This window comes from Topomyia yanbarensis, chromosome 2 (assembly GCF_030247195.1).
Source record: "Topomyia yanbarensis strain Yona2022 chromosome 2, ASM3024719v1, whole genome shotgun sequence".
Lineage (NCBI taxonomy): Eukaryota > Metazoa > Arthropoda > Insecta > Diptera > Culicidae > Topomyia > Topomyia yanbarensis.
Window position 1 is genome coordinate 240,795,925 of NC_080671.1, and position 26,718 is coordinate 240,822,642.

The following is a 26,718-nucleotide window of genomic DNA, read 5'->3' on the forward strand; positions in this document are numbered from 1 at the left end:
CACTTTTTCACCGGGAGTGTAAACGTGATGATGGACGGAATTGATGCAGAGTGTGTCGTGACCAGAGCTTTTTCCTCTGTTCTCATATTTTTCCTCTCAAAAACTACTGACCTGATATACAGTCTTGTACTGACAGATTTTCGTAACCAATAAAACAAATTTGTATTAATTACGAAAATTTGTCAGTACAGGACTGTATATCAGGTCAAGGATATAAATTACTAAACTGAAGCTTGATTGTCTGCCAAAGCAACCTAGGCCTGCTAATCTACACTCAAAAAATTATTCACTTCAGAGTTACGTGAAAACATGCATGGTAATTTTTCACCTCACTTTTCACGTAAGTTTCATTGCACATACCCGATACATTAATGTTAGTTGACCACAGCTCAAAATAATATACAGATCCAATGTATTCTACGGGAAATGCTAATACCAGCTATGGGAGTTTCACGTAACATTCATTTGTCGAAATGTGATATTTATTTTGGAATAACATCAAAACTACACGGCGGTGTATTAGTTTTCAATAATTTCCTCTTTATATTCACCAGAACAATAAATGAATGTTACATTTAAAATTAGTACTAGTTTTCCGTACAGGGTAGTATTGAAATTCTCGAGATGACCCTCAACAATAAGGATAATGGAATTAGAGAAAGATTAACGAAGATAGATATTTTACGACAATTTATTACAGAAATCATTCTTAATTCTAAACATTTGTTTTCTTCCAATGGTTTTGTCATTAACTATATGAATCATAAACGGAGGTCTAGTGATAAAGTCAATACTTAAAATGTCAACGATATCTGTACAACCGGTTGTTTCGTAAGCTAAATAATGTTCATTATAAGAACCCAGACCTGTAGAATTAAGTGTAAGTTATTGACTATGTACAACATTTCAATTATCTCGTATAAAACGGGGACATTGAAAGAACATTCTACAACAAACATACCTGATTTATAATTATTCCCTTTGTGAATAATAGAACTTGAAAGCATTACAGTATAGTTAGTATCAATTTTTAGTGGCTGAATAATTTTATGAAAATAATTACGACATCTAATATCGCACACACGAAAACTACTTTGATCATCCTGTTCGAAAAAGCTCTTGTTAAGAAAATCGTTCGAGAATTGCAAATAGGATTTACCACACAGCGTATAGCAAACGTTTTTCCTTGATGTTATTGCATGAGCGTACTGTTTGAAACCTTTATGCTTAGCTTCATTGCGAAAGCACATTATATTTTGTATTGGTCCTGAAGATAATATTATGCTTGGGTAATGTAAGACGAAGTGGTGTTTTGGTTTAAGATCTTTCTTGAAAAGTTTTATATACAAAGAGTGATGGCAGGTAATTAACTCTCTTAGCCGTTCAATTTCTTCTGCTGAGAATGAACGCTTTAAGCATAAATCAACCAGCGACACTAACTTCAAAGCATAATGCCAAACAGGATCACCTTGTGGTATATATTGACCTACTAATAATGTGAAAAAGTGACAAAATATACGCGTTTCATTAGATGTCATTCTGAGTGAAACTGATTTTCGTCTTTCTTTACTAATGTATAAATCTGTAATGTCAGGCATTCTTGTAAGTTCGTTATCCAAAGATACTTGTCCAACTTCTTTCTTACGTATGTTTAAATCTCTTAGAGTAAAATATTTTTTTTAATATATGCAGTAATCTAATACCTTAACCAATCCATATTTACAAATTCCCGCACTGAATAGATCATGCATAGCATCAACGCTTCTATTTTCCATAGCATGAAAAAATGGTAAATCATTAAATAATGACCAACCTGTGATACCGGTGTCACAATGCCTATCAATATCAATATCTTCATTATAGTCTACTCGTCGACGGAAACAATCTGGATGTTCTTAATATCTGTTTTCAGTAATTCTTTTGGTCTTCTACAGAAGCGACAATAGAATGTCGCATTGAAGCCACTAGATAATAAAAGCATGGCATGTATGCCTAAATTATCGCCTTGCAACAGACATAGAACAAATTTAACGAGTACGATATCACTATGTATGTTTAGTTCTATACCGTCAATTTCTATTTTTTTTAAATTCTTCTATTAATGGTGTAATTAGATTGTTTATTCCCACGTCTTTGATGTCAATTTTTTTCAGCATTCCAGCGACAAAGATGTTTCTTAATTTTGCAGAGTATTCATCTGGGATTGTAGGGAAGCTATAATATATTCCGCAAACCGAATGTCGATTGTTGTGAGAGCTTTGTGAATCGTTTATCTCAAATTCGTCGGAGTAAAGCCAAACGGGAATTATAATATCATTGCAGTATTTTTCTCTTATGTTGCGCCATAATGATCCTTTCACAAAATTTGTAATCGATGTTGATTTTTCCAAAAGTGCCTGATTTTCTACTGTGCGTTCAAATATATCTTCACATTCAAAAAATGCCCTTATTTGATTCGCAATAGGTATGAGTACAAGAAAATTTTTATTTATGTCTGTGTCGATTTCCACATCAATTATCGTGGCAATATTTTTCTCTAACCTTTCCACTGTAATAATCGATGGTAGCTGTATGCCAGTAACATTTTTTAAGTATTTGAAGAGCGTGAAATCTGAATTTATTCCTTTAAACATAGTTTTCATCCTATTAATTGTACTTCTAAAGAAAAAATCGTTTTCTGAATCTAATGTAGTTATATTCAAGCTCTCAATGTGGTTGGCAAGTTGTGTTAGCAGCAACGTTACTTCGTTCTGAACTGAATACACGTCTTTCCGAGTAATATTACTTTTCGCGTGCAAATTTAACGTAAAATTGAGCGCAGATTTTTCAATATTATCTAAACTATTTGTACATAAGCCTGTCTCTAGTTCTTCAGTATTTGATTTGAATTTTTTTGTTGGATGCGACTGTAATAACTGTAATTCAGGTGGTGTGACTGGTACTGTTTGACTATTTTTAACGAATTTCAAATTAATAGAAAGATCTTGCTGGTGACGCATTATATGTTTTTTAAATGGATATAACTTTGAAAATATTTGATTGCATGGCCCTACTGTACATCGATAACAAAAATTTGTGGGAACCTGATGCAAGTCTTTGAGATGCTGAAGATAGTCAAATACATTTGAAAATATTTGTTCACAGTCGGTTAGCATGCAATTGATCATGTTGATAGCTTAGGCGGTAGTTTTGTGGACAAAAAGTTGCGCAATTTGTTAATACTCGCGTAGGATTCTCGTTGTGGGATACTGTACACGACACCAGTGAGAAAGTGCCAAATTAACTTCGAGAGCCTCGAGTATGGTGTTCCAAATACAGCTGTCAACTTAATGAGTACGTCCGTTGCTCTGGCCGCCGATGAAAGTTCGTATTGCAGTTCAGCAAACTTGACGAAATACCGACCTCCGAGATCATTCGGCCCACTTCCAATGAAAACCAACTTTGGTACTATTGGTAGACCTCGTTCACTGTACTCAGCATTCACGCTAGCTACTTTCGATTTGATCTCTTCTTCATCCTTGGCAAAAATAACTGTGTCGCACTGGGCAACGTAGATGGTCGGCTTATATCTTGTGCCTGCGGATATTGGCGGTAATACGGTATTTAGCAGTAGTAGTAAACTACACACTCTTGTATCTGAAAGAATCGATTTAAACAGTATTAATAAGGACGTGTTTTCATAATACTGGTAGGGGACAAAAATATTTGGTTGCATAAGCATATCTTTATGCTAGCAGGCACAACAAAGTCGAAATTCAACAATTAAACGCTTTACTTTTTTAGTTTGTAAGCATGTTGTGTGCATTAATATTTTCATGAAAAATCAGTTCTAGTCAAATCCTTTTACTGTGATTATGAAGAGACACTCTTTCCAAATATATATATATAATAAATATATATATATATATATATATATATATATATATATATATATATATATATATATATATATATATATATATATATATATATATATATATATATATATATATATATATATATATATATTATATATATATTTATTATATATATATATATATATATATATATATATATATATATATATATATATATATATATATATATATATATATATATATATATATATATATATATATATATATATATATATATATATATATATATATATATATATATATATATATATATATATATATATATATATATATATATATATATATATATATATATACAATAGTTATTGACTAGATATAAGGCAAATACACTAACAGGCTATCGTTACAAATAAACATACAAATACAAATTATTAGTTTCCTAGTCAAACAACACTGCGTCGACAACAAAAAATCATTTCTGGCTCCGTAGCGGAAATTGTCTTCCCACCTTAGAATCTCATAATGGCTGTACACTAATTATGTAATGTAAATGTAGAATTGGGGACGCTATGTTGTCCTCCGAAGCAACCAATATTTCACACATCTCATCAAATCTGCCGGTTCAGAAACAAACCACAATTAAGGCAAAATATGAATTTTATAATTTTGTGGGGAATCAAGATGTTACGATAAAACTCGAACTGAAACTCACTTATCACCGGCAGCGAGATTCGAACCCTTTTTACTGAACAACACAGAACAATTGATATTGTGTTCCATCTCTTATGCTGTTTTCGGTTTTAGAATCGAGTCGCCCTAGGTTCGCTCTAATGTTTACAGTTTCCATACAAAAGTGACAGCTCCGAGCGAACCTAGAGCAACTCTGATCTAAAAACGCAATCGCTCTGACCAGGCATGGGAAAAATCATTTCACGAAACAATCAATTTGAATTCATCCACTAACATGCTCCCACTGTGAAACCCGATCTCGTTAACTCTTCTTGTGTAGAATTACACAATTTTTAGAATGAAACGACGCTGTATCCAGAAAAAGATCCTGTTGCAAGTTATCCAGGAGGAGGGCAGAAAATTCCGCTGCAAGCAGATGAGAATTGCAAATATAAGCAAGTACCGCTAATGCTCGAAAATTTCAAAAGGAACATTTTTAAAATGCACAATGCTCTCTACGCAGTACTGTATTTACCAGCACCACCAAACGAGAATGCCTAACCGCGGAGCCGTAACATGGATTGTTTGAAAAATACGAAATTGTTAATTATACAATTTTCATGTAAGTCACGTACAAGCATGCATTTGCCCAGAAATAACTTCATAAAACGATTCCGTGCAGATAACAATATCAATTTCAAGTGGATTCTAGTGTAATATACTTCCCAATATTGATTATAGTGTACATTTGCAGTATAAAGTTGACCTAACCCAACTGGAGAATACAATCTCACATTCATTTGTGAATTAAAAGTTGATTCACTTGTGAATGTTTACAATTCAATCTTCCGATTCAATCCGCGAACAAAGAACCACAATCTTCTTCATTCAACATAGTACGTGTCATTCTTTTACCTGGCTCACTTTTTCGGAAGTTCATCTCTACCTACGTTCAGTTGTGTTCGTTTGGAGAGTTTTAGTCGGATCGTGAATGAACGACTGGCTGCTGTCAAAGCAATTAACGGATTCGCCAAGAATCATGCGAATGAATGATAATTCCCATCTCTGGCTCTGACTACATATTTAGTAGTAGTTGCCAACGTTACACCTGAGAAAATGTGTCAAATTACTCATCGACACGAGTGCCAATAATGCACCAAGTATGTTGCATTTATCGAAGCTATTCCGCAGGTGTCTTGTATGCTAACGACCCGGTAAGTGACCAACATCAGACTTACCTAGTGAACATCGCAGAAATTACTGTGGAAAAACGTCTTCCAAACAGCCGCCGCCAAGTGGAAGTTGTAGGTTTCCAGCGATTTATCGAACACTGCTATAGTGTTTCCCAATCGGCTCAATATCCAAAGATCCATCTCGGAAAGGCACACTTTGGCCAATTATTTTTCCTTAGAATTGAAGCGTTTAACGCATCCGAGTGTGTACCGAGTGGCTTGTCAGATCTTGTTGAAAAACAGTCTGTCGGTGTGGCATTCTTGGATGTTGAAGTTGATCAAATATTTTTTTGCGTTGTTGGAACACAATAAAAATCGTAGTGCATCCGTTCCACATTCCGGTAGGAAACATTTTTTTCTGTCCAAGTAAGGATTTTTTTCATTTCAAAAGCCGAGAGAATTCCTTGCTGGTGTAACGCTTCGATTTCTTTGTTAAGCTACTCCAATGTGATGCCATTTGTCACAAGTTCTGTTTTTATAACATTTCCCAAACTTTTTGGCATCCTTCTCCCATATCCATTACAGATTATTCCGTGCAGCAGAAAAATAAGGCAAAATATGAATTTCATAATTTTTAGGGGAATCGGCCAAGATGTTACGATAACACTCGAACTGAAACTCACTCATCACTGGCAGCGAGATTCGAGCCCTTTTTACAGGACAACACAGAACAATGAATATTGTGTTCCATCCATCTTGCTTAACAACGATAATCGATCTAAGGACTACATATTTAGTAATAGTTGCCAGCGTTACACCTGAGAAAATGTGTCGAATACTCATTGAAACGAGTGCCAATAGTGCACCAAGTATGTTGCATTTATCGAAGCTATTCCACAGGTACTCTCCCATGGTGTGTGCTAACATAATTATGGGGATTTTACGTTTAGCTCATCGAAACGTACAACACCCGACTAGACCTTTTCTTGAAAACAATATCGTTAGAGTGCGCAGAAAGTAGTAAACTATCATATTTACCAAAGTTGTCATGGCGATCACTAAATACAAGATAATATATATTATATACTAGCCAACAAAATCAAAAATGATCAAGAGTTCTCAATTAGTGCATTGAAGCATTCTAATTAGTTTCATTTGAAAATAAATGACACTAGAGCCTACTCCCTGCCTTATTTTTTGAAAACAATGTAGCTGCGAGGTGCCCCTATTATTGGCTCGAATCAAAACTCGTCGAAATGTCAATTGACATTAGGTTTACGCCACATCGTACTGGTACTACAGACACTTTAGGTCTGTTCCAGTACCAGGAGAAACTGGAAGTACTACGGATAAAATTGTTCCTGTACTCTCTTCTTCACTTTTTTCTTCTTCTGGTAGCAAACCGGAGTAAAAAGGAGCAAGAATTTTTTGCTCCTGTTTACTCCCGAGTGACTTCCGTGCACTGCAACAAACCTTTTATATAACAGACTAGCAGAGAGAAAAATAGTAAAACTAGCAACCATGGATGTAAACTGGCATCACGGAAACTCCATAAGTTTTGCATGGGCTTCCTCTTGCACTTCCCCTCTCAAAACCATCATGCTCGTTTGGCTGCTCTTTTTGCAGTCCTGTTTGGCTGCAATTTTTGACACTTCGCTAGTCTGTGTATAAAGTGTCTGTAACTGGTATGAGATGTACACGCAACCGTAAAATAACCTACAGAATAAGTTCTTTTAACTTAGATTTAGGTACTTTTGAGCTGTGCGTCGCTTTCGCACTTATTAGTGTTGTCAAAAACAAAACGAGAGATTCGACTTAGTCGAGGTCTTCCGTGCAGTAAGGTACTTTTAAGTTGTTTGGGGTATACTCAAAATTAGGTAAATTCAACTTAAATTTAAGTAAATTAAACTCAAGGTTGAGTTATTATTTTTGCAGTAGTTAAATGGAAACTTCCTTCAACACGGTTTACCTAATTTTTCCTCCCTGAACGATACCACGAGATTGAGTCAAAAGTACTGAATTTTAGGTAGTTTTTCGGTGGCGTGTACAGGGGGCATTTGTGTTTACATTTTGCTGTGCCCATATAATTGGCTCGAATTAAAACTCGTCGAAATGTCAATTGACGATAGGTTCATCCGGAGTGTTCATTTGTGTTTACATTTTGCTAGCGTTGCCAATATTATTTTACTAGTATGCAGTGTCTGTAATCTGCATGGTATTTTATGAAGACATTTTCAAAATTTAAAATAATCAGTAATGTAAAAATTTTTAGATATAGATTTTAGTAGCTTTAGAACTTCAAATCATAGTAAGGTACTTATGCACGTTAGGCGCCAGAAGGTACAAGTTTGAACAACCAACTCGAAAATGTGAATAAACAGAAAGGACATGAAGGTATAATCGAGAGAAAAAGAAAATATCTACCCGCGAGTCCCGTCCCAGGATTTGTCTAGCTGCGTTGGTTTTCATTTTATGCATACCTTAGCCCAACGACGCATTCAGGGTATCATCCAAACAATATGTGGAATAGTTGCACTATATAGGTTAAAGTTCGCAGATGACGTTTTTTATTGGGGTAGCACTATGCGACTAAATACTACAAAATAGAAAAGTGAAAAATAGTTGAGATAAATTTTAATTCGATATATAATCAAAGGAAACAAAACAGCGAAACATACATTTTTCTTCGAAAATTTGACTTTGCTTAATAGGCCATTCTTTTCAAATGGAGTATAAATGTGAAACTAACAGTTTTGAACAGAGTCAGGTAGGCATCTTGAATGGTGGAATAAAAATAGCAAAATATTAGGTTTTACACCAACCGATATAAGCTCACAAAATGAGCCGGATGAACTTCATTTGACAATTCTCGGTGATTTGTTTACATGGGAGTTACGTGAGTTCGAACCGTTGCACACTAACTCACACAACTGACGTAGCAAACAAACACCAAGAATTATCAAACATGAACTTCATTCACCATGAGTCCATTCGTGTCGTCATCTTGTAAAATTCAATAAACACAAATTAACACTCAGGATGAACCCAAAGGCGTTGTTCATGTTTAAAGGTTCGCCCAGAGTGAAACCTAATCTACCTATCGAACATGTCAGTGGCTACGTATCGTGCAAAGTAAACAAATATTCTTCTTTCGAAGAAAATGCACGAAAAGTATTAGAGTTGATAAAAATAATATTATGGCAAAACATTTCAATCGACCAAACAAGTCACTTTATACTATTATAATCTTTTGTAACAATGTACGATAAATTACATAGAGTATTATAAATAAAGTGCTGTAAGCCACGAAACAGTATGTTTTCAATTCACTCCATATGAATTTATTGTCAGTCGATTGAAGTCACTCAAAGTGGCAGCAAAAACTGTGCGTGCCAGAAATAAAGTAGTCCTCATTTTATTAGGCAATCCATGAGACGTTTCTGATCAGCTGATTATTTCTTGTTTACTTATTCTGACGTTACTCCGAGGGGTGCGACGTCCGACAATATCGTTGACTCGATCCAACATCAAACGAATCGGACTAACAAAGTTATTTGTCGGACGAGTTTTTCTGTTCGCAGGAGTAGACTTGTTGACAGAACCCACCGCTGAATTGTCAAACAAACGTCTAATGGATTGCCTAATTCAGTTTTGTGCATTTCTCTGTACGGGACTCATAATACACAGATCTAGATGAACTTATTGTCAATTGACATTTCGGCGAATTTTAATTCGAACCAATAATTGGGGCCCCTTTTCAGATTTGTTATAATAATTCAAGAGTGCTGATTCAAATAGTCCTTAGTGACAAATGTAAACAAACTGAGTTATTTGCAGCCGAGCATGTGATTACAACATAGCTAACGACTACCGAAAACCAGGATTCATTATACCCAGTATTTATCAAAATAACAAGCATTATATAAAAAGTCGCAAAGTTTTCATGATCATATTTTGAAATTTTACACTTGAGACCTTTTAAATTGAAAGGACCTATGTGTGAAACATTTCAAAACCTCTGCTGCTGTTCATAGGCGCCATGCAAAAACGACGCATGATTCATTTTATTCTATGTTTTTCAAACTGCACATAGGTACCTAGTAAAAACGTCCTAAGCATCAAAATAAAAGAAATTATTTTCTTCTGTTTATGCGACTTATTTTCGAAGTTGAATTTAGAAAGTATAATAAATTAAGTTATAATTGGAAAGCTTAGTTATTCTAAAGTAACATGCCATTCTTTGGTTTTAACCACTTCCAGCCAATGGTTTGTTAATATAAACTAAAGTTTTCCGCAATTTTTTTCTGCAAGACTTCTGTTAAATCCAGTGCAACTATTTACAAGAGTAATGAAGAACATTCGTATTCCGGTGCTCATTTTGTCGAAAACTTTGAAGATATTCAATATTCGTCGTAAGAGGTACCTTTGCTGAAAAAAGCCTTATGTGCAGCGTCGTATGATTCTTAGGCCCGAAAAAAGACCTACGTGAAAGGTCCTATAATTTTCAAAAGGACGCATCATTTTAAAGCGCTTAAAAACTACATTAGCACTAAACATTTCATGTTTTTAGTATTATTTACCTAAAGAGCATAGTCCATAGACTATATTGGCATAATTGTTTCATCAAAACACATATTTGTTCTCTAATAGGGATTTGTTTTAGCTCCATGAAACTTCAGCCTTGTTTTTCTCAGTTCGAGCTCAATGTCACTTAGGACCTTTTGAATAAGTACTCTTGAATTGTGATTGTCAATTTCGAGCTGATTTGCATTTCTCGACAAACATATGATTAGGGCCTAAAAGCCAACTGTCAAAATTCGCTTTGAGTGGAAATTCCGGACAAACCGTTGATCGCCAATCCCAGGTGTTGGTAGTAAACAAAAGAGAAAAGTTTTCTCTTTCATTAACTGCTACGAACTGTGTTTGGTCATTAACGATTTGTCCGGAATTTCCTTTCAAAGAGAATTTTGACAGTTGGCTTTTAGGCCGTAATCATATGTTTGTCGAGATTTATTGTATTGTAGCAGATATATGCTGAAATCATTTAGTTTTAGCATCGGTTTTTTTTTCTGTATCGTAACAATGAACTTTGTTAAATCGAGGGTGTGTATGCCGCTGGAAAAAATCAACAATATAGTGGAGACAGAATATTTTAGTCTTATTACTAAACTCTATCTGTTTCAATGTGACGAGCAGTTGTAAAACCAAAACAAGTATTGCACCGGTTTAGCGGTCCATATAACCAACCTTGATTAGGTTTCCTAGTACCGCTATTATAAAAAGCAGGGTATATTGAATGTTCCGTTGCATGATATGACACCGTTCACTATAAGCGCACAGAATTGTACAGTATTTGTATTTGTTTAACAATATTACGGTAACCTGTCGATAGATGCCTTAACTCAGATCAAGGAAGCAACATTTTAGATTGTACCTGTAGATTATTGTTTACTGGGTTAAAATGATACAGTGCTTTAAATTGATTCAGAAATGTTATCCACACTGCGGGGCTTGTATGGAATGGATCAGGGCTGGGACCTGTTTGTGCAACGGTCTTGATGCATTGCCTTTCCATCGATGCATTCTTAGCAAACGTAACGAGTTCAGGATACAGACAAGCCAATTTTGGTGATAATGGTCTCATGAAAATGCACACAATAAACCAGAAACTGCACGCGGCCGAGTCTCGTCCATATTTCGTCCCGGATACGGCTCAGTGTGGTGAGAAAACCACTTTGCATTGATTCTTTGATTGCGTTTTTCGGAACGGATTACTACACCATCCTTGACCTGACAAGGTGTACAAATGTAACCAACAGGGTATCGCCAATAAATCACAATAATAACTATATTCAAAATGATGCCCGTAAGCTTTCGATATCAATAGAATAGGATTGCGAAGTTGTTGGTTATATCCACATTTTCACTTGATTGTTTACTTCAGTATTAACCTCCAGGAGTCATTCGATAATGTTCATTGGTCAAAACACGTATAAAACAGGAGTCGTTTTTGTCGATTCTGCATATTAGAAATATTGTATACAAACTATACTAGATCTAGAACAGTAGCGTATCCCAACTAACAGAACAACAGAACTAATCTTGGAATTGAAAAAATCGGCAGCCAAATCTAACAAAAATGCATTCAATTTGTTGTTTTGCTGAGTTGGCATGTGCATCATTAGTAGGTGTATAGGATGCTCGATTGAAATGGAGAAACCAATAGGATCAAAAAGCAATGAAGTTAATGAAAATTCTCTGTTTTGCTAGTCTGGCACGTGGTACAACTGGATGAGTCAAAATATCAAGATTCTTAGGGTCGGTGAATTTCACAAATTTCAATCGCAGTCTAATTTTAGATGTGAAATCAAAATTTCATTTTGTTAGTTAACGTACATGATTTCATTTTTCCTTTTGACCTTCCCAACAATTCTACTAAACCGTAAACTAATAAAAAGTGTAAGTTGAAATAGTCCTTACCTTCACTGGAACTCTTGAGGTATTCAAGTAATCCAACCGCTGATGGGTCGACGGATTTCTTCTCAATATAAATTTCCAAATTCGGGATGATACTTTTTAAGGTTTCCAAACCGTTGGGCGCGTCATCAAAAAGCTGCTCAAAATCTGCATCAATCTGAAACGAAGACGAGAAAAGACTCTGTAAGTTTATATGTATATTTAAACATATTGCTTATTTAACATACCAATTGATAACCAAATGTGTTTGCATAATGCGGAAAATCTTTTAACAACTTCGGCACCGATTTCGAGTTGCGGAGATATTGCTTTCGATTGCTGTAACTGGCCGCCCATCTGTCCAAAACTGCTGACCAAGGCTGCTGGTTAAGCATTAACCATTTTGCCGCATCACTCAGACCTGGATGTTGGATAGAAGCATCCGCACTGAATTTTAATTGCTTAGCGTGCTGGTCTTCTTTTAAGTCACTCTTCCTCTTACTTTGCTTTAGATTCCCAATCTTGTTCGCAATTTTTCCACCAGGGTTCTTCCGATCTCCACCACGTGGTAGATAGTAGTTCTCCTGGAAAATATTTTTTTTAAATTGTTGCTTTTAAACAATCCTTACCATTTTTACTTTTCTTTCCGATTTAAATAACGTGATAACAGCTAAACTGTATGTTTGTAAATCCTCGGAGCTGAGTTTCTTTTTCAATGTAAGGTGATGGCGAGCGATTATTCCTGCCAATTGTAATTGTTTCGCATCGGACAGCTCACCCAATTTTGCTCGCTCCAAAATATCTTTACCCGTCTCGGTCTGCTCGAGTAACTTTAGTAAGAACTTAGGGGTGAACAGCTCCGACGCGGGCTCCGTCCTATCGTCGTTCTGACTGAAGTCTTCCGCATCGAGATCTACCGAACGTTCCTTTTGCAACGATTGTGGAAGGTCGATACACTCTTGATAGGGTTCATTTTCACGATCACTGGATTCAGATCTGGACCTGAAGGGGGAGTACTCTCGCGAATCTTCTCCCGGCTGCTCAATGCCCTGCTGGAATCTAAGTTCTTCTAGGCCTGAACGTTGCGAATTGGCTTCAGATAATATTTTTCCGACGACAAACTGGTTTGTATTGGACGTCGCAATCAGTTGTCCAATATCAGACGAGCGTCCGGGAGTATACTCTAACTTGTATTGTTTTTGACACTCTAAGACTGGAACAACCGCTAACTGCTCCTGCTTCAAGGAACTCGAAAAAATGGCTTCCTGTTCGTTTTCGCTGAATACCTCAGCTACTGCGAGTTCATAGTCTTTTGCTGCGGCACTTGGTGAAGGGTGCGTTTTCCCTTCTAAAACCGCACCGCTTAAAAGTTCTGTAATGCGTGATCGCTGCAAATAAAATATAAACATTATCTAAAGGAAATAATGCGGATTTTGAAAACCGGTGGCGACAATGTATTGTTCCAGTACCAGGAGATACTGGAAGACACTCCGGTGCAAACAGGAAGTAAATCGTTCCTGTATTTTTCTGGTAACAAGCAGGAGTAAAAAAGGTATTTTTTTGCTCCGGAGTAACTGGAAGCAAGAATTGAGTATTGGAACAAATCTTGTGTTTGCCATTCTACTCGTTCTCCTTCCGGAGCGACTACAAAAGTATTTTTAATGCCATACAATAATGAATTTAACGACAAATACTCACATTTCGTTTTCTCCAAGCCGCTATCTTTTGATAAAGATTTTCGTAACACCAACTCACTCCGGTTGGCTCGAGAAATTCTCGAAATTCTTCAACGTCGAATGTACAAAGCTCGAATATTCCAAGATCGCATTCTTAAATTTTAAAACAAATTTATTGAAATCATGCAAATTAAATCTCGATCGAAAAAAACTTACGTTTCAATAAAATATTGAGCAGACTTTCTGGTAGCTCCAAATCGGCAAGCAAAGCGTCCATGTTGATGGCTTTAGAAATTATTTCACACAGGAATTTCACGTAACGACTATATATCTGTAAATCACGTAAATGATACGAGGGAGTCATCTAGCATGCACCGGACAATCTTATATAACTTATCTAGATCACGTAGAACAAAGCGGATAAAGCAAAATTCAAATGTATAGGATTTTCCACATAACTCTAACGAGAATATTTTTTTGAGTGTGCGACTTAGACGTTTCTCTTAAACACATGCAATTGAAGCAACACTGATCACTAGAGGGATGGTGAGGGAACACGCACATTCGTTTTGATTATACTGATAATAGCAGCAGAAAGAAATGGAAAAGCAGTGCACGAAACGAGCGAGAGGATAATTTAAATTTTTGTTCTGTGTGCAAGCTATTTCTTTCCACACAACGTATTATGTTGCTTGTTGAAAATTTGTTACACATCTTAAAATGAGTTTCAGTTTAACTCTCACTAGAACACAATTGATTGGTCCTGAAAAGAACCGTTGCTTTTATTGTAATTTACGCCCACTCCCAGCGGACACTGTGAGCCAGTTTGATTTCTTTTGCGAGAAAGTTAGGGGTGACTGTGGAGACTTGATCCCCGGGGAGACTTGATCCCATCATTGTAACTCAAAGCCGGATCAGAATACATTAATCGAATATACTATAAAGTTGCGTAGTTTTATCTAAACATAAATTTCATTAACACAGAAAAAAGAAATTGGACTTTTGTGTAACCGAATTTTTACCGATTTAAAAAAAGTCTCAGAAGAACTGAAGAAGATTTATTTTTCAAATTTTCAAACTTTTATAAAATTGATAAAATCACCCACTACATACTCTACTTTCGGATACAGAATTACAGGAGAATGTCAATTATATGAATACGTTATGATTGAGCTGATTCTTTTGTTCAACTATATTGTTACTAAAGTTTGCTGAAATAGATGCTATGGGTTCACGTGATCCCTTCAAATTCGTGGAGATTTGCTCCCCTTCGCCATACTTCATACACACCACTGAAAATAACCAAATTCACACCAGAACAATTAAAGTCATTGTTGTCATAAAAAATGTCAAAAATGAACGCTTCATCGTAAAGAAACATAACTGTAATTGTTTACTACAGTATACGTAGCAACCATTCATCCCGCATTTGACGTTCCTCAACCATAATAAAGACAGCTTTCAAATAATTGCACGGAGATATGGGGAATTCGTAAAAAAATCAGGTGAGAGATGCGTAATATGTAGTCACAAAAATAACAATATCTAATCATAACAATTTAATCAATACTACAATCCATTTATAAAATTGAATGGGGAAATGTGCCCGTTTTTGCCCTATTAAGAAGGGTCCCTCATTATTACTACAATAATTTTATTATTTCAGCTTCTTTGATTTGTTATTAAGGTCCATTTTTTTTATTTCGATTATAGAGGTTTTAACGTTAAGGTCATTCGCCTATTATTAAGAGCCAATATAATAACAAAATTGTCTTGAGAATGGTGAAAATCTTCTGTTTGAGCGAAGCAAAATCTCTAATTGAGTACCCCCATTATCGCAATACCATTTGAGTCAATGCGTTGAGCAAAGATGGCAGACACTGCTCTAACCAAAGGCTTCAGATGGGTAGGATGATAGTAGAAACAGGGCAAAAATAGGCTTATTACCCTACATGCTCTTTTAAACACGTTTTCATAAAGGAATCAAGTGTCCCCAAATTAGGGATCGAGTCTCCACTAATCTTAAAATTTTCCATTTTTTTGTTGTTTTCCAGAAATGCTCATAGCTCATGTCCAGTATAATATTTCCATGTAAATTTTTTATGATTACTAGTCATCCCTAGAAACAATATAAAACTACAAAAAAATACATAGTTTTTTATCATTCCACGGAGTTGGACTGAAAAATAAAAAAGGGGATCAAGTCTCCTCAGTCTCCCCTACGTAGGGGAGAGAGGGTAACAATGAAACACATTTTTTCTACAATTTAATTTTGATGATAATACATGTTATTTGTGTAACCAAAAGCGATACATGGTGCCACTCTGTTGTTAACTAATACATATATTTTTTCCAGCTGGTAAAATTCACGGGAAATAACATTTTTTGGATAATGAACAGTAGGTGGTAAAATGTATCAGTGTGCCCCATGGGTAGGAACTATAAAACACGATGTCGTCTATAGTGAAATATTCTACTTATAAATTTTATTCTTTTGTTTTGACGAAGAATGATCCTAACGCTTTGAATTAAAGTTATAAATCTTTTGTTTACGAAAGAATCCACTATATTATCGCGTAACATCGAACCACCATATATGCATATTAGCTGCAATCCTGAAATAAGAGACAATTTCTACAAAACTTGCCCAAATTTACTCATTTTGCACTATATGAGTAGTATTTACTATGGAAAATCGGAACCCATTCACATTTTGAGACAGACCACAAAAACAAAAAAAATCACTGTTCCCCATACGCCATCGTTTCACAGTTACCCAATGGGTCTATTCATGAAAATTGTGAAATTACACAGAACCATGAGAAGTTACCAAAAAACTTTGTTCGCGGCAAATGTTGAGCATAAAATTTGCTATAAATAGCAATAGACTAAACATTTATTCGATGAATGGCAACTCACAAAGATGGAATAATGTTATTCATTGCAAATTTACTCTGGCTGTCACAAAACAAACAAATATCCATTAAAAGAGATAGAGTTATCAGATCTCTTCCAAAATATAGCAACACATGTAAAGAATTAGAAATAGTGAAATATGAAGGAATGAGACGATTCTGATCATGCATTATGATTTTATTGCGAATGTTTCATAGTTCCTGCTGATCCACTGGGGAGAACTTATTTTGTATCCTCAAACAAACCGACCAAGTAGGCATCACTGGCTTCATTACGGCTGAGTTTTGTAAGCGTAGCTCGACTTTGAAGTAATACACTAGGGTTACCAACCGTCCTTATTTTAAAGGACATGTCCTTATTTTCGAGGTTTTTGGAAAGCGTCCTTATTTTAATTCAAATGTCCTTATTTTTACTCTCAAACCTTGGCATATACAAGGTGGTTCAACATGATGTTTTTTTAACAGGGCATGCCATGTTATTGTAGTTTAGTATTGTGTGCCACCACAGTATGCTCACCGTTTTCAAATTATTCAACTATATTTCGAAAATCAGCGATCTGTGAGAAATGTGTTTCGTGTACTCCGACAATAATATGGTCTACAAAATCGGCCAACTGACTCCACTATTCGCCATACAATCAAAGAGTAAAAGTTGCAATTCTCGTTATTGGATGAGTAGCGAACAAATCGACCACATCCAGCACACATTGAAGAAAAGATAGCGGCGGTGACATTCCCAAGCATCAGAAACCAGCATTACTCGCCTAATTAGCCAGATACCACTTGAAATCCGTCATCAAAAATTGGACCAGTCGAATAGATTACCTCAAGCGCCAACATGGTCAATATATAAAATAAATTGTTTTCAAACAATAAATGGCAAAAAATGTGCTTTCGATTGACAAATAAATATTTCGCGATTTACTCAATTTTTCAAATTTTTGCGAGATCAAAAAACGTCATGATGAATCACCCTGTATTAAATTATTCAGATCAACTTTATTCCAAGAGAATCAATTTCGATTGTCAATTTCAAATACTTCCAGCGATTGTTTTTGTTAATGAATACTCTCTGCGACTCATTCCAACCAAAAGTTCTTTTACTCAGTAACCAGAATTTGTTGGATAGCTCGATATGAGGTTTGGCCAAAGTGGTTATCTTCGTTCAATATTGGCACTACACCATATAAATTTGTCCCAGATCAACTGCTGGAAAATAAGCCAGAATCCCTTTTTTCAGTATTCTGGCTCAAGTGACAAATGATTCAGGCTCAAATTCCGAATAGATTTGGCAGGGATGTCCTTAATTTGCTCTTAGTCCATTTGGTAACCCTAAATACACAACTTTACGAACCAGACGCTGGAATGTTAGCCAGCGGATTAGTTGCTCCGTTGCCCTTTAGTTGGGGCGAAATACTGGCATGGCGACAGTTCCTGATCGGTAGTTGGTTGCGATGGGCCACCAGTTGCTGGGGCACTTTTTCGGACCGTCATCATTGCCAACTGCTTTCCTCCGGTGGACTGGCTGCTTGCTAGTACTAGGCTGCTTGCTAGTAGAACGAATACGAATGATGAGAAAAACCGACCGACCAATATTCATATATGAACACACGAGAAAGCACTACTATCGCTCTCTCGCTCGTTTTCGTGCCATTCCTGTGCCTTTCTTTTCCGTTCGGCTACCAATACTAGCATAACTAAAACGAATATTCTGTCTTTCCATCGTCTTCAATCTAGTGGCCAGTGCTAGCAAACTTCAGTTCAGTTTTTCAATAAAAACATTCCAACAATATTTGCAAGAAATGTTGCAGATTTGAAAAGAAGGAAGGAAAAGATTTTCACAAATTTAAATTCTTTTGTCTTATTTGTTAGCGCTGATACTGGCCATGGGATGGTGGGAGAATACGCACATTCTTTTTGATTATGATGGTATTAGCAGTAGAAAGGAATGGAAAAGCAGTGCGCGAAAATGAGCGAGAGAGGATAATTTAAATTCTCTTTCTTTCTTTCCACACATCGTATTTCTTATATAGCTTTCAGAAAATTATTTGTTATGCACCATAAAATGTAAATTTCAGTTTAACTCTTATTAGAACACAATTAATTGGTCCTGTAAAGAACCGTTTATTGTTTTATTGCGGGAGCATAATTCAGACGCACTCTCCGCGGACACGGTGAGCCAGTTTAATGTATTTGGCCTGAAAGTTATGCGCTTGGCGCACTATTTTGCATCCTCGAACAAACCGACCAAGTAGGCATCGTTGGCTTCTCGGGGCATCATTACGACTGAGCTTTGTAAGCGTAGCTCGACTTTGCAGTCCTGTACAATCTCACGAACCAGACGCTGGAACGATAGCCTACAGATTAGTTGCTCTGTTGCCCTTTAGTTGGGGCGATATTCTTGCAGGGCGACAGTTCCTGATCGGTAGTTGGTTGCGATGGGTCACCAGTAGCTGGGGCACTTTTTCGGACTGTCGTCATTGCCAACTGCTTTCCTTCGGTGGACTGGCTGCTTGCTAGTACTTGAACGTTGCCCTTTAGTTAGGGCGAAATACTGGCATGGCGACAGTTCCTGTAGCTGGGGCACTTTTTCGGACCTTCGTCATTGCCAACTGCTTTCCTCCGGTGGACTGGCTGCTTGCTAGTACTTGAACGAATACGAATGATGAGAAAAACCGACCGACAGATATTTATATAATCGCGCTAATATGCACTACTATCGCTTTCTCGCTCGTTCTCGTGCCGTGAATGAGCCTTTCCGTTCCGTCCGGCCTCTAATGGCCTAACCAAAGGAATATGCCGTATTTCCCCTACCAACTGCTCTTGTCAAGCAACTCAACACGAATAATCATAGGAACAAACATGTAGTGGACCTACACAGAAAAAAATATTTTGTAATTTTAAGTTTATTTTCATGCACATATTTGGAGCATGAATATAAATGTAAAATTAAGTTTCACCACAAATACACACGACATGTCGTGCTTTTTTCAACGAATTTTATTATAATATTACACGTGGATCGAAAATTACAGTTTCTATGAACGGAAAACCAATGCACTTCAATGTATTTTTACTCGAATACTGCTGTAAAATGAATGGCATGTAATATTACACGAATGAAAGTGTAAAATTGTATGCTGTTTGATGCTCCAATTGATTTTAACGCAATTTTCAATCAAATTTTTGATTCAATCGTTGTATGTTTACATTCGTATTGATTTACATGTCGTTTAAATTTCATTATTTTTTGGCGTGTATATATAAACTTTTCATTATTTTATTGTTCGGTTGGTCCACCATATTGACGGCTCTGTGCGGGATGGGCTGAAAATTTTTACTTTTCCGAGTCGTTTTCGAAAGATTTTTCAAAACACATTTTTTGTTATTAGTGCATGTTATACATACTTAAAATTTTAATACAGCATAGAGGAACATATTTTCAACAAATTGGCCTAAAAATCAAATCATTCTGTTAAGTATGATAAAAGTTATTAACGTTCAAAATCTGACGCGGCGCCGCAGCCGATATTTTGAAACGGGACCCCTATATTGAAAGCTAAAATGTATTCTACATTAAAATCTGTATGCAAAGCAGATTTTACGTGTGAAATACATAGTGTTTTGAACTCCGCCAATGTTGCCGCACGTTCAATATGTCTAGGCATCGAATTGAAATAACTTATTCCTTTGTACAACAAGGAGTTCTGTGACCTACTAAATAAAAAGTTAGGTGCTCTTGCATCAGACGCGTTTCTAGTGTTGTACCTATACACATCACTTCCTCTTTCAATTCGATCACACAAATATCGAGGCAGCATTCCATTAATAATTTTAAAAATGAGCACCATAGTCAAGTAATAAATTCTTTGCTTCACAGAGAGCCATTGTAATGCGTCTAGCATGAAACTAGAGGAAGTGTATCTGTTACATTTTAAAATTAATCGCATGATTCTATTTTGCAATCGCTGTAACCTCAATATTTATGTTTGATTGGCAAGAAACAAAATGGATGGGCAGAAGTCAATGTGTGGTGAAGTAATAGATTTATATAATAAAATTTTACTACTAATTGGTAAATCATTTTTCAGACGACACAATATACCATACTGTTTGGGAGTAGGACTACATCCCTGGAGCCGCACTCACACGTCGAGTAACCAACCCCCTTGTGTTGGTATCAACGATCCCATTTGGCGGGAAACACGATCGTTTGGCGTCGATCAGTGATAAGAGTGTATCGATCATTGCTCTCTTTCCGATCGGTACCACGCTGATAGCGAGAGTTTTTTGTCGGTTTACTACCCCGAGAGGCTAAAGCGACTAGTCAGTCCGGTCCAGATCATAAAGGAGGACGGTCAAGATGCTTGCATGCGCATCTCAGTTTTAATATGTCTTTTCTTGTTTGCATGTAGTTTAGTTAAGTTAAAATATAGTTAAAGTTAAAATATATAGTGTATTCCGTTATATATTGTGTATATCGCGTGTGTTTGTTTTACTGGAGGCCTTTTACCTCCAAACGTCGATTCCGATAATACTGGCCAATAATGGAACAACATAAGGTCGTCGCAAAACACATGCCATTCTGCCCGTTTGGATCTTCTCAACCCTAATCGATGTCGGGAGCCTAGCAACATCATTTGAGCTATCGGAGAAGGCTAGGTTGGTCCCCGACATTATGGTCCTTCGAACCGGATCAAGGCCGGTAAATTTCCACTGTATGCTATTCCATCATCGAGGATCAAACGCGACGCCACCTTTCACGGGACGCCATTGCATTCGTACACTCTAACAATTGGCCTAATAAACTCCAACGAACAATTTTCTGGGCAATAGAAGCCAATATGCACGTTATACACACCATTATTCAGGGTTGGTGGTAGTTGTCGGTGATTATGTTCTCAACTATAACCATTCGGAACGACTTTTATTCGGAAAGGTGTCAATATATTCAATACAAAGGCTCCTTTGTGGAACAAGGGGTGCCATCCGCATTGACCAAACAACAGCCCACGCTACAGAACACCAGCATCGGATTTTACGTAACAAATCAGCTACCACTTATAATTGTAAAAGTGTATACAACACGTTTTCGAGGAACTGGAGCTTCTTCGAGTCCATATTCTCATCGTACACGATTTGAAGTATCATGGTATCGCAAAACCTATCATCAAGGTACATCGACGAAACTGGAAATCGTTCTGGTGTATAACTCCATTCGGAGACGCCATTGCAACGAACAATACCAAAGCCTGCAAACAAAAGCTGTATTCACACTAAAATCGCCATCGCGAATCTTGGCTTGGCTTGGCTATACATCGTATGGAAGATATTCAACCGAGATATTCAATTAATTTGCTGTGGAGAGGATTGGGATTTATTCACCTATCGGAGATGCAACCAGCCAACGAGACCATATTCAAATGTGGATGCAATGCATCAAGTCCAAGAACCAACATTCACACTGGGTTTTTTGGGAAAACCTTTTGGTATAGGCGACAATATCAAGCGTGACTGGAACACAATTGTGGCATTAATCATCGAAAGTTGAACCAAACGGTTGAGAAAAAGGATCGACTACGCGCGCTGAACCGCAACAACCAAAGGCATTATTTGTAATATTATACACTACATCAACAACGGGGCAGTATTCCGAATGTTCGACTACTATTAATGATCAGCAGTCTATTACGGTCATTGGGTTACACTCGCAGACACAACTAAATAATGCACAAAAACTTCACTGGAGCAGTAATCAACTTTGGACGGGGTCGTTTTCTCCAGCTGCTGTTACTGAACGGGCAAGGTCGCCTGTTTTGCCAGGTAAATATTCACATGTTCAGTATATGTCTGGCTGAAGCCAGTATTGCAACCCACTAACACTACATTTCAACATTCTATGGACGCTGATATCGGTGCGATTTGGAGGAAAACAACACAATCGATGACTGTACATTAGGATCTAGGCTAATCAACGATGTCAAGGTGCACTCATCCTCGGGGGATTTCTGCCGTTCAATCTTCGGTTGACATGGAGTCGACGTTAAGGACAATTTACCAATCACAACGATAAGGCTACTGCGGAACACGGAGAGGGGATAGTATCGTTCATCACTTCAGCATAGACCGTCCTTCAGGACTAACTAGCAATCATTGATATTCTGGCTGCGCAGTCCAGAGGATAAGCAAGGTTATACAGTGGCGCAGAACTGGAATTGAATGGAACAACTTATCGATTGTAGCTGAAACGATCAGCTGATCTAAGACAGGCTACTCTATCCAATACGGTACTCTACGGATTCAACACGGCGACTGACGGTGTAGAGCATCGTCTACCATTCATTAAAGCTGGCGGTCGTTCATTGGCCCGTATCTGTTCTCTCAAACCACCAACGGTAAATGGACACTAGGAGTGTTCACGAAGCTACAATGGAAATCGCATTCAAGGAACATGTTGGCGGAGGCCGCCGATATGGGTTTTCCTAACCAATTCCAAATTCTATTGGATGGAAAGGTTGTCGTACAGGATGTCGATAACGACCCGGTTTATATGCTCTTTGGTGGGCCAAGGGGAAATGATTGTTATTCATGGAGGCGGCAGTGATTAGGAACAAGGGCAACGTTTCCAATTATCTAACCGAAAATTATGCAGGATTCTTGCGATGGTTGGATATCGCGAGAATAGGTAAATCCAATTCAAATTCCACTGGCTAGGATAGCTAGTTCAATAATCGAAGGCGTTTTCCACCGGTTGTGTAAATCATGGGATTTTACAACAAGACGTCTTCAAACGCGCAAGTTCGGCAATGGAAGCTGGCTTACTGGATTGGTTCTTGGGGAACCAGCGGCAGGATAAGGGGAATCATGATGGATACGGTTCATTGTGCGATACCTTGCAACACCCGGTGATGAAGGAGGTCACCATCATACGGAGATTCCACGGCTACTAAAAAGAAATGTATAATCAAAGGCGATTCGATTTCCGTGCCATGGGATATACGGGTATAAGCTATTTGTCACTGGTAGGGCCAGTGACTTTGGAACATGCACACCAACTGTATGTTTCACAATCCATCCAAAACCTGGAAGTCGAGGCAGGGTTTCGACGACTAGTACACGAGTAAGCAAAATCATCAATAGGGTGATGGTAAGATTTTCGCCGTTTCCCGATGTCACGACAAGATGGATGTTTAGCTTTCCGACGGTGGGTGAGACTCCATTCATATCACACAATGAATTACGGGAACAAGCACAATCTGGAGTGGAACATAGCACGGTTTCGGTCATAGCTGGTCTTGCTCAACACGCGGAGAAATGCTATGATTTATGAGATAATGGCCAAGGAGGGTTCAACGATCACCAAGCATCAATCCGGTTGGAACGTGGCTTCTCAGCAACTTTACTTACTCCGTCAGTTTAGTGAAAAATGGGTATATGTCTAGCGAAGCTAGACTTTGTTTACTACACCTAATTCAAAACTACATTACCGGTACGCTACGAGGTCTTCACTGCTTTATGGATAATTGACGCAATGGAAACATCTATGGAATGGATTGGCAAAAACTCGGTTTGTATCGTTGAACAATGGAGCAACGTGATATACTACGCAGAGACAGATTGACAATGATTCAACTGGAGAAGTATCAGCAGGAGTTTTTCGGCTACGAGAAAGACATTATAACTCACATTGAAGGAAGGCGAGAAAGGCATCAACGTATTACAAAAGAGACGTGGGTCCTACTCATGAGACCGTAAATATGGAAGTAGACATTCTGCAAGGACAAGAATGCGGATTTTACAACAACGGTAACTGAAGAGAATTACAGCGGATCAGACACAATGGATGTATGGCATTTTCATTCGAGAGTCGGTGAATTTCTGGGTGGGTGAGGATGTTTGGGAGTAGGACTACATCCCTGGAGCCGCACTCACACGTCGAGTAACCAACCCCCTTGTGTTGGTATCAACGATCCCATTTGGCGGGAAACACGATCGTTTGGCGTCGGTCAGTGATAAGAGTGTATCGATCATTGCTCTCTTTCCGATCGGTACCACGCTGATAGCGAGAGTTTTTTGTCGGTTTACTACCCCGAGAGGCTAAAGCGACTAGTCAGTCCGGTCCAGATCATAAAGAAGGACGGTCAAGATGCTTGCATGCGCATCTCAGTTTTAATATGTCTTTTCTTGTTTGCATGTAGTTTAGTTAAGTTAAAATATAGTTAAAGTTAAAATATATAGTGTATTCCGTTATATATTGTGTATATCGCGTGTGTTTGTTTTACTGGAGGCCTTTTACCTCCAAACGTCGATTCCGATAATACTGGCCAATAATGGAAAAACATAAGGTCGTCGCAAAATACATGCCATTCTGCCCGTTTGGATCTTCTCAACCCTAATCGATGTCGGGAGCCTAGCAACATCATTTGAGCTATTTGAGAAGGCTAGGTTGGTCCTCGACTAGTTTTTAGCAATCTTCTTGATGACATTGTTGATGTGAGACTACAAGGCTAACTTGTCATCAATGATTATTCCAAGATATTTTAATTCACTAACGCGATCAACAGTCTCATCATTTATTTCAACGTTAAGGTCTGGCCTAGTGTTAGCCGAAGAGATAATCATGTATTTAGTTTTAGCAACATTTAACTTTAATTGTTTAAATTTTAACCAACGAGCAAGGGAATGCAAATCTTCGTTCAAATGTGCCACGGCTTCATCTACATCCTTAGCTGCAATGAACACAATAGTGTCGTCAGCAAACAAATTTAGATCACAAAATCGTAAAACTCGCCTAATGTCATTTATATACATAATATATAAAATAGGACCTAAGACACTACCTTGCGGCACTCCAAAAGGATTGTCGAGAGGACTAGATACAAAATCGTTAAAACTAATTTTCAAGTTCAAAAATTTTCTCTAATGTGTGCAACATGTTAATGGGGTGGTACTCTTCGGCTTTATCCGTTCCACTAACTTTGGGAATAGGAATCACAAGTGATTCCTTCCAAACTTTCGGCATGTGCCCAGTTTGTAGCGATTTATTTACAAGGTCCAGCAGATCGTGTCCGATGACATGAAAGCAATCTTGTATCACTTTTGCGTTGACATTATCGATACCAGCCGATTTTCCCAAAGAAAAACAAATATCCTTCAACTGTTCAAAAGTGATTGAGTGAAATCCGTCAAATCTACAGTTAATATTAATCGGCTGTGTTATTTCCACAGGTTCACTGACGAGCTCAATACTTTGATTGATCAGTTGGACACTGTTAACGAAATAACTGTTCAATTTTTCAGCTATTCTTTGTTCAGATTGTTCTTCTGCCCGTTAAAAGATATGGATTGCGAGGAACTACGTTTAGGTTTAATTAAATTCTTTAGGATTTTCCATAACTCTTTGCTGTTGTTTTGATGTTGATCGATCTTCCTTTGAATATATTCACATTTTGTCTTCTTTAATGCCCGTGAATAAATATTTCGCGCGTGCGTGTACCCATTCCAAAGACGTTCACTATTAGTTCTGCAAAATTTCTTGTACATTTTATCCCTTTTACGTTTAACGCGCAAAAGATCTAAAGAGTACCAGCTGTTCGAGTTATTTGAATTAACAAACTTTTGAGAAACTAAACTAATTGTACACTCTTTTAACAGGTTAGTTAGAACAGCTGCCTTGTTATCCAAATTTCTATTCAATTCCGTAAAATCCATGCATCTCGAAACAAGTTGAGACATAGCTTGTTTCGAATATCTTTTCCAGCACTTGATTTTAACTATATCCTCTTCACGGTTAGGTTCATTCTCCAGCAAAATTGAAATGAAATGGTCTGAAATTTTACAATCGGCCTCTACATACGAATGAACCCCGTCAAAATTGGAATACACGTGATCTATCAATGTTTGATCGTTGAGCCAACCAATATTGAAATCGCCCGAAATTACATTATGTTTACTTAAGTCAACGAAATTCTCC

General features: G+C 37.3%; 2 protein-coding genes across 3 annotated transcripts in view; one reads left to right on the forward strand and one right to left on the reverse strand.

The window, feature by feature from the left end:
• The window catches only part of LOC131682989 (remodeling and spacing factor 1), a 292,389-nt gene that overhangs the window by 16,770 nt on the left and 248,901 nt on the right, over positions 1-26,718 (forward strand). The window lies entirely within an intron of this gene.
• Positions 678-15,456, reverse strand: LOC131682991 (uncharacterized). The gene is made up of 6 exons (XM_058964815.1): positions 14,047-15,456; positions 13,853-13,983; positions 12,793-13,542; positions 12,403-12,738; positions 12,179-12,332; positions 678-3,636 (listed from the first exon to the last, which is right to left on the reverse strand). Exons 1-6 carry the CDS (start codon positions 14,192-14,194, stop codon positions 3,164-3,166), a joined length of 1,992 nt encoding a protein of 663 aa, XP_058820798.1. The 5' UTR covers positions 14,195-15,456; the 3' UTR covers positions 678-3,163.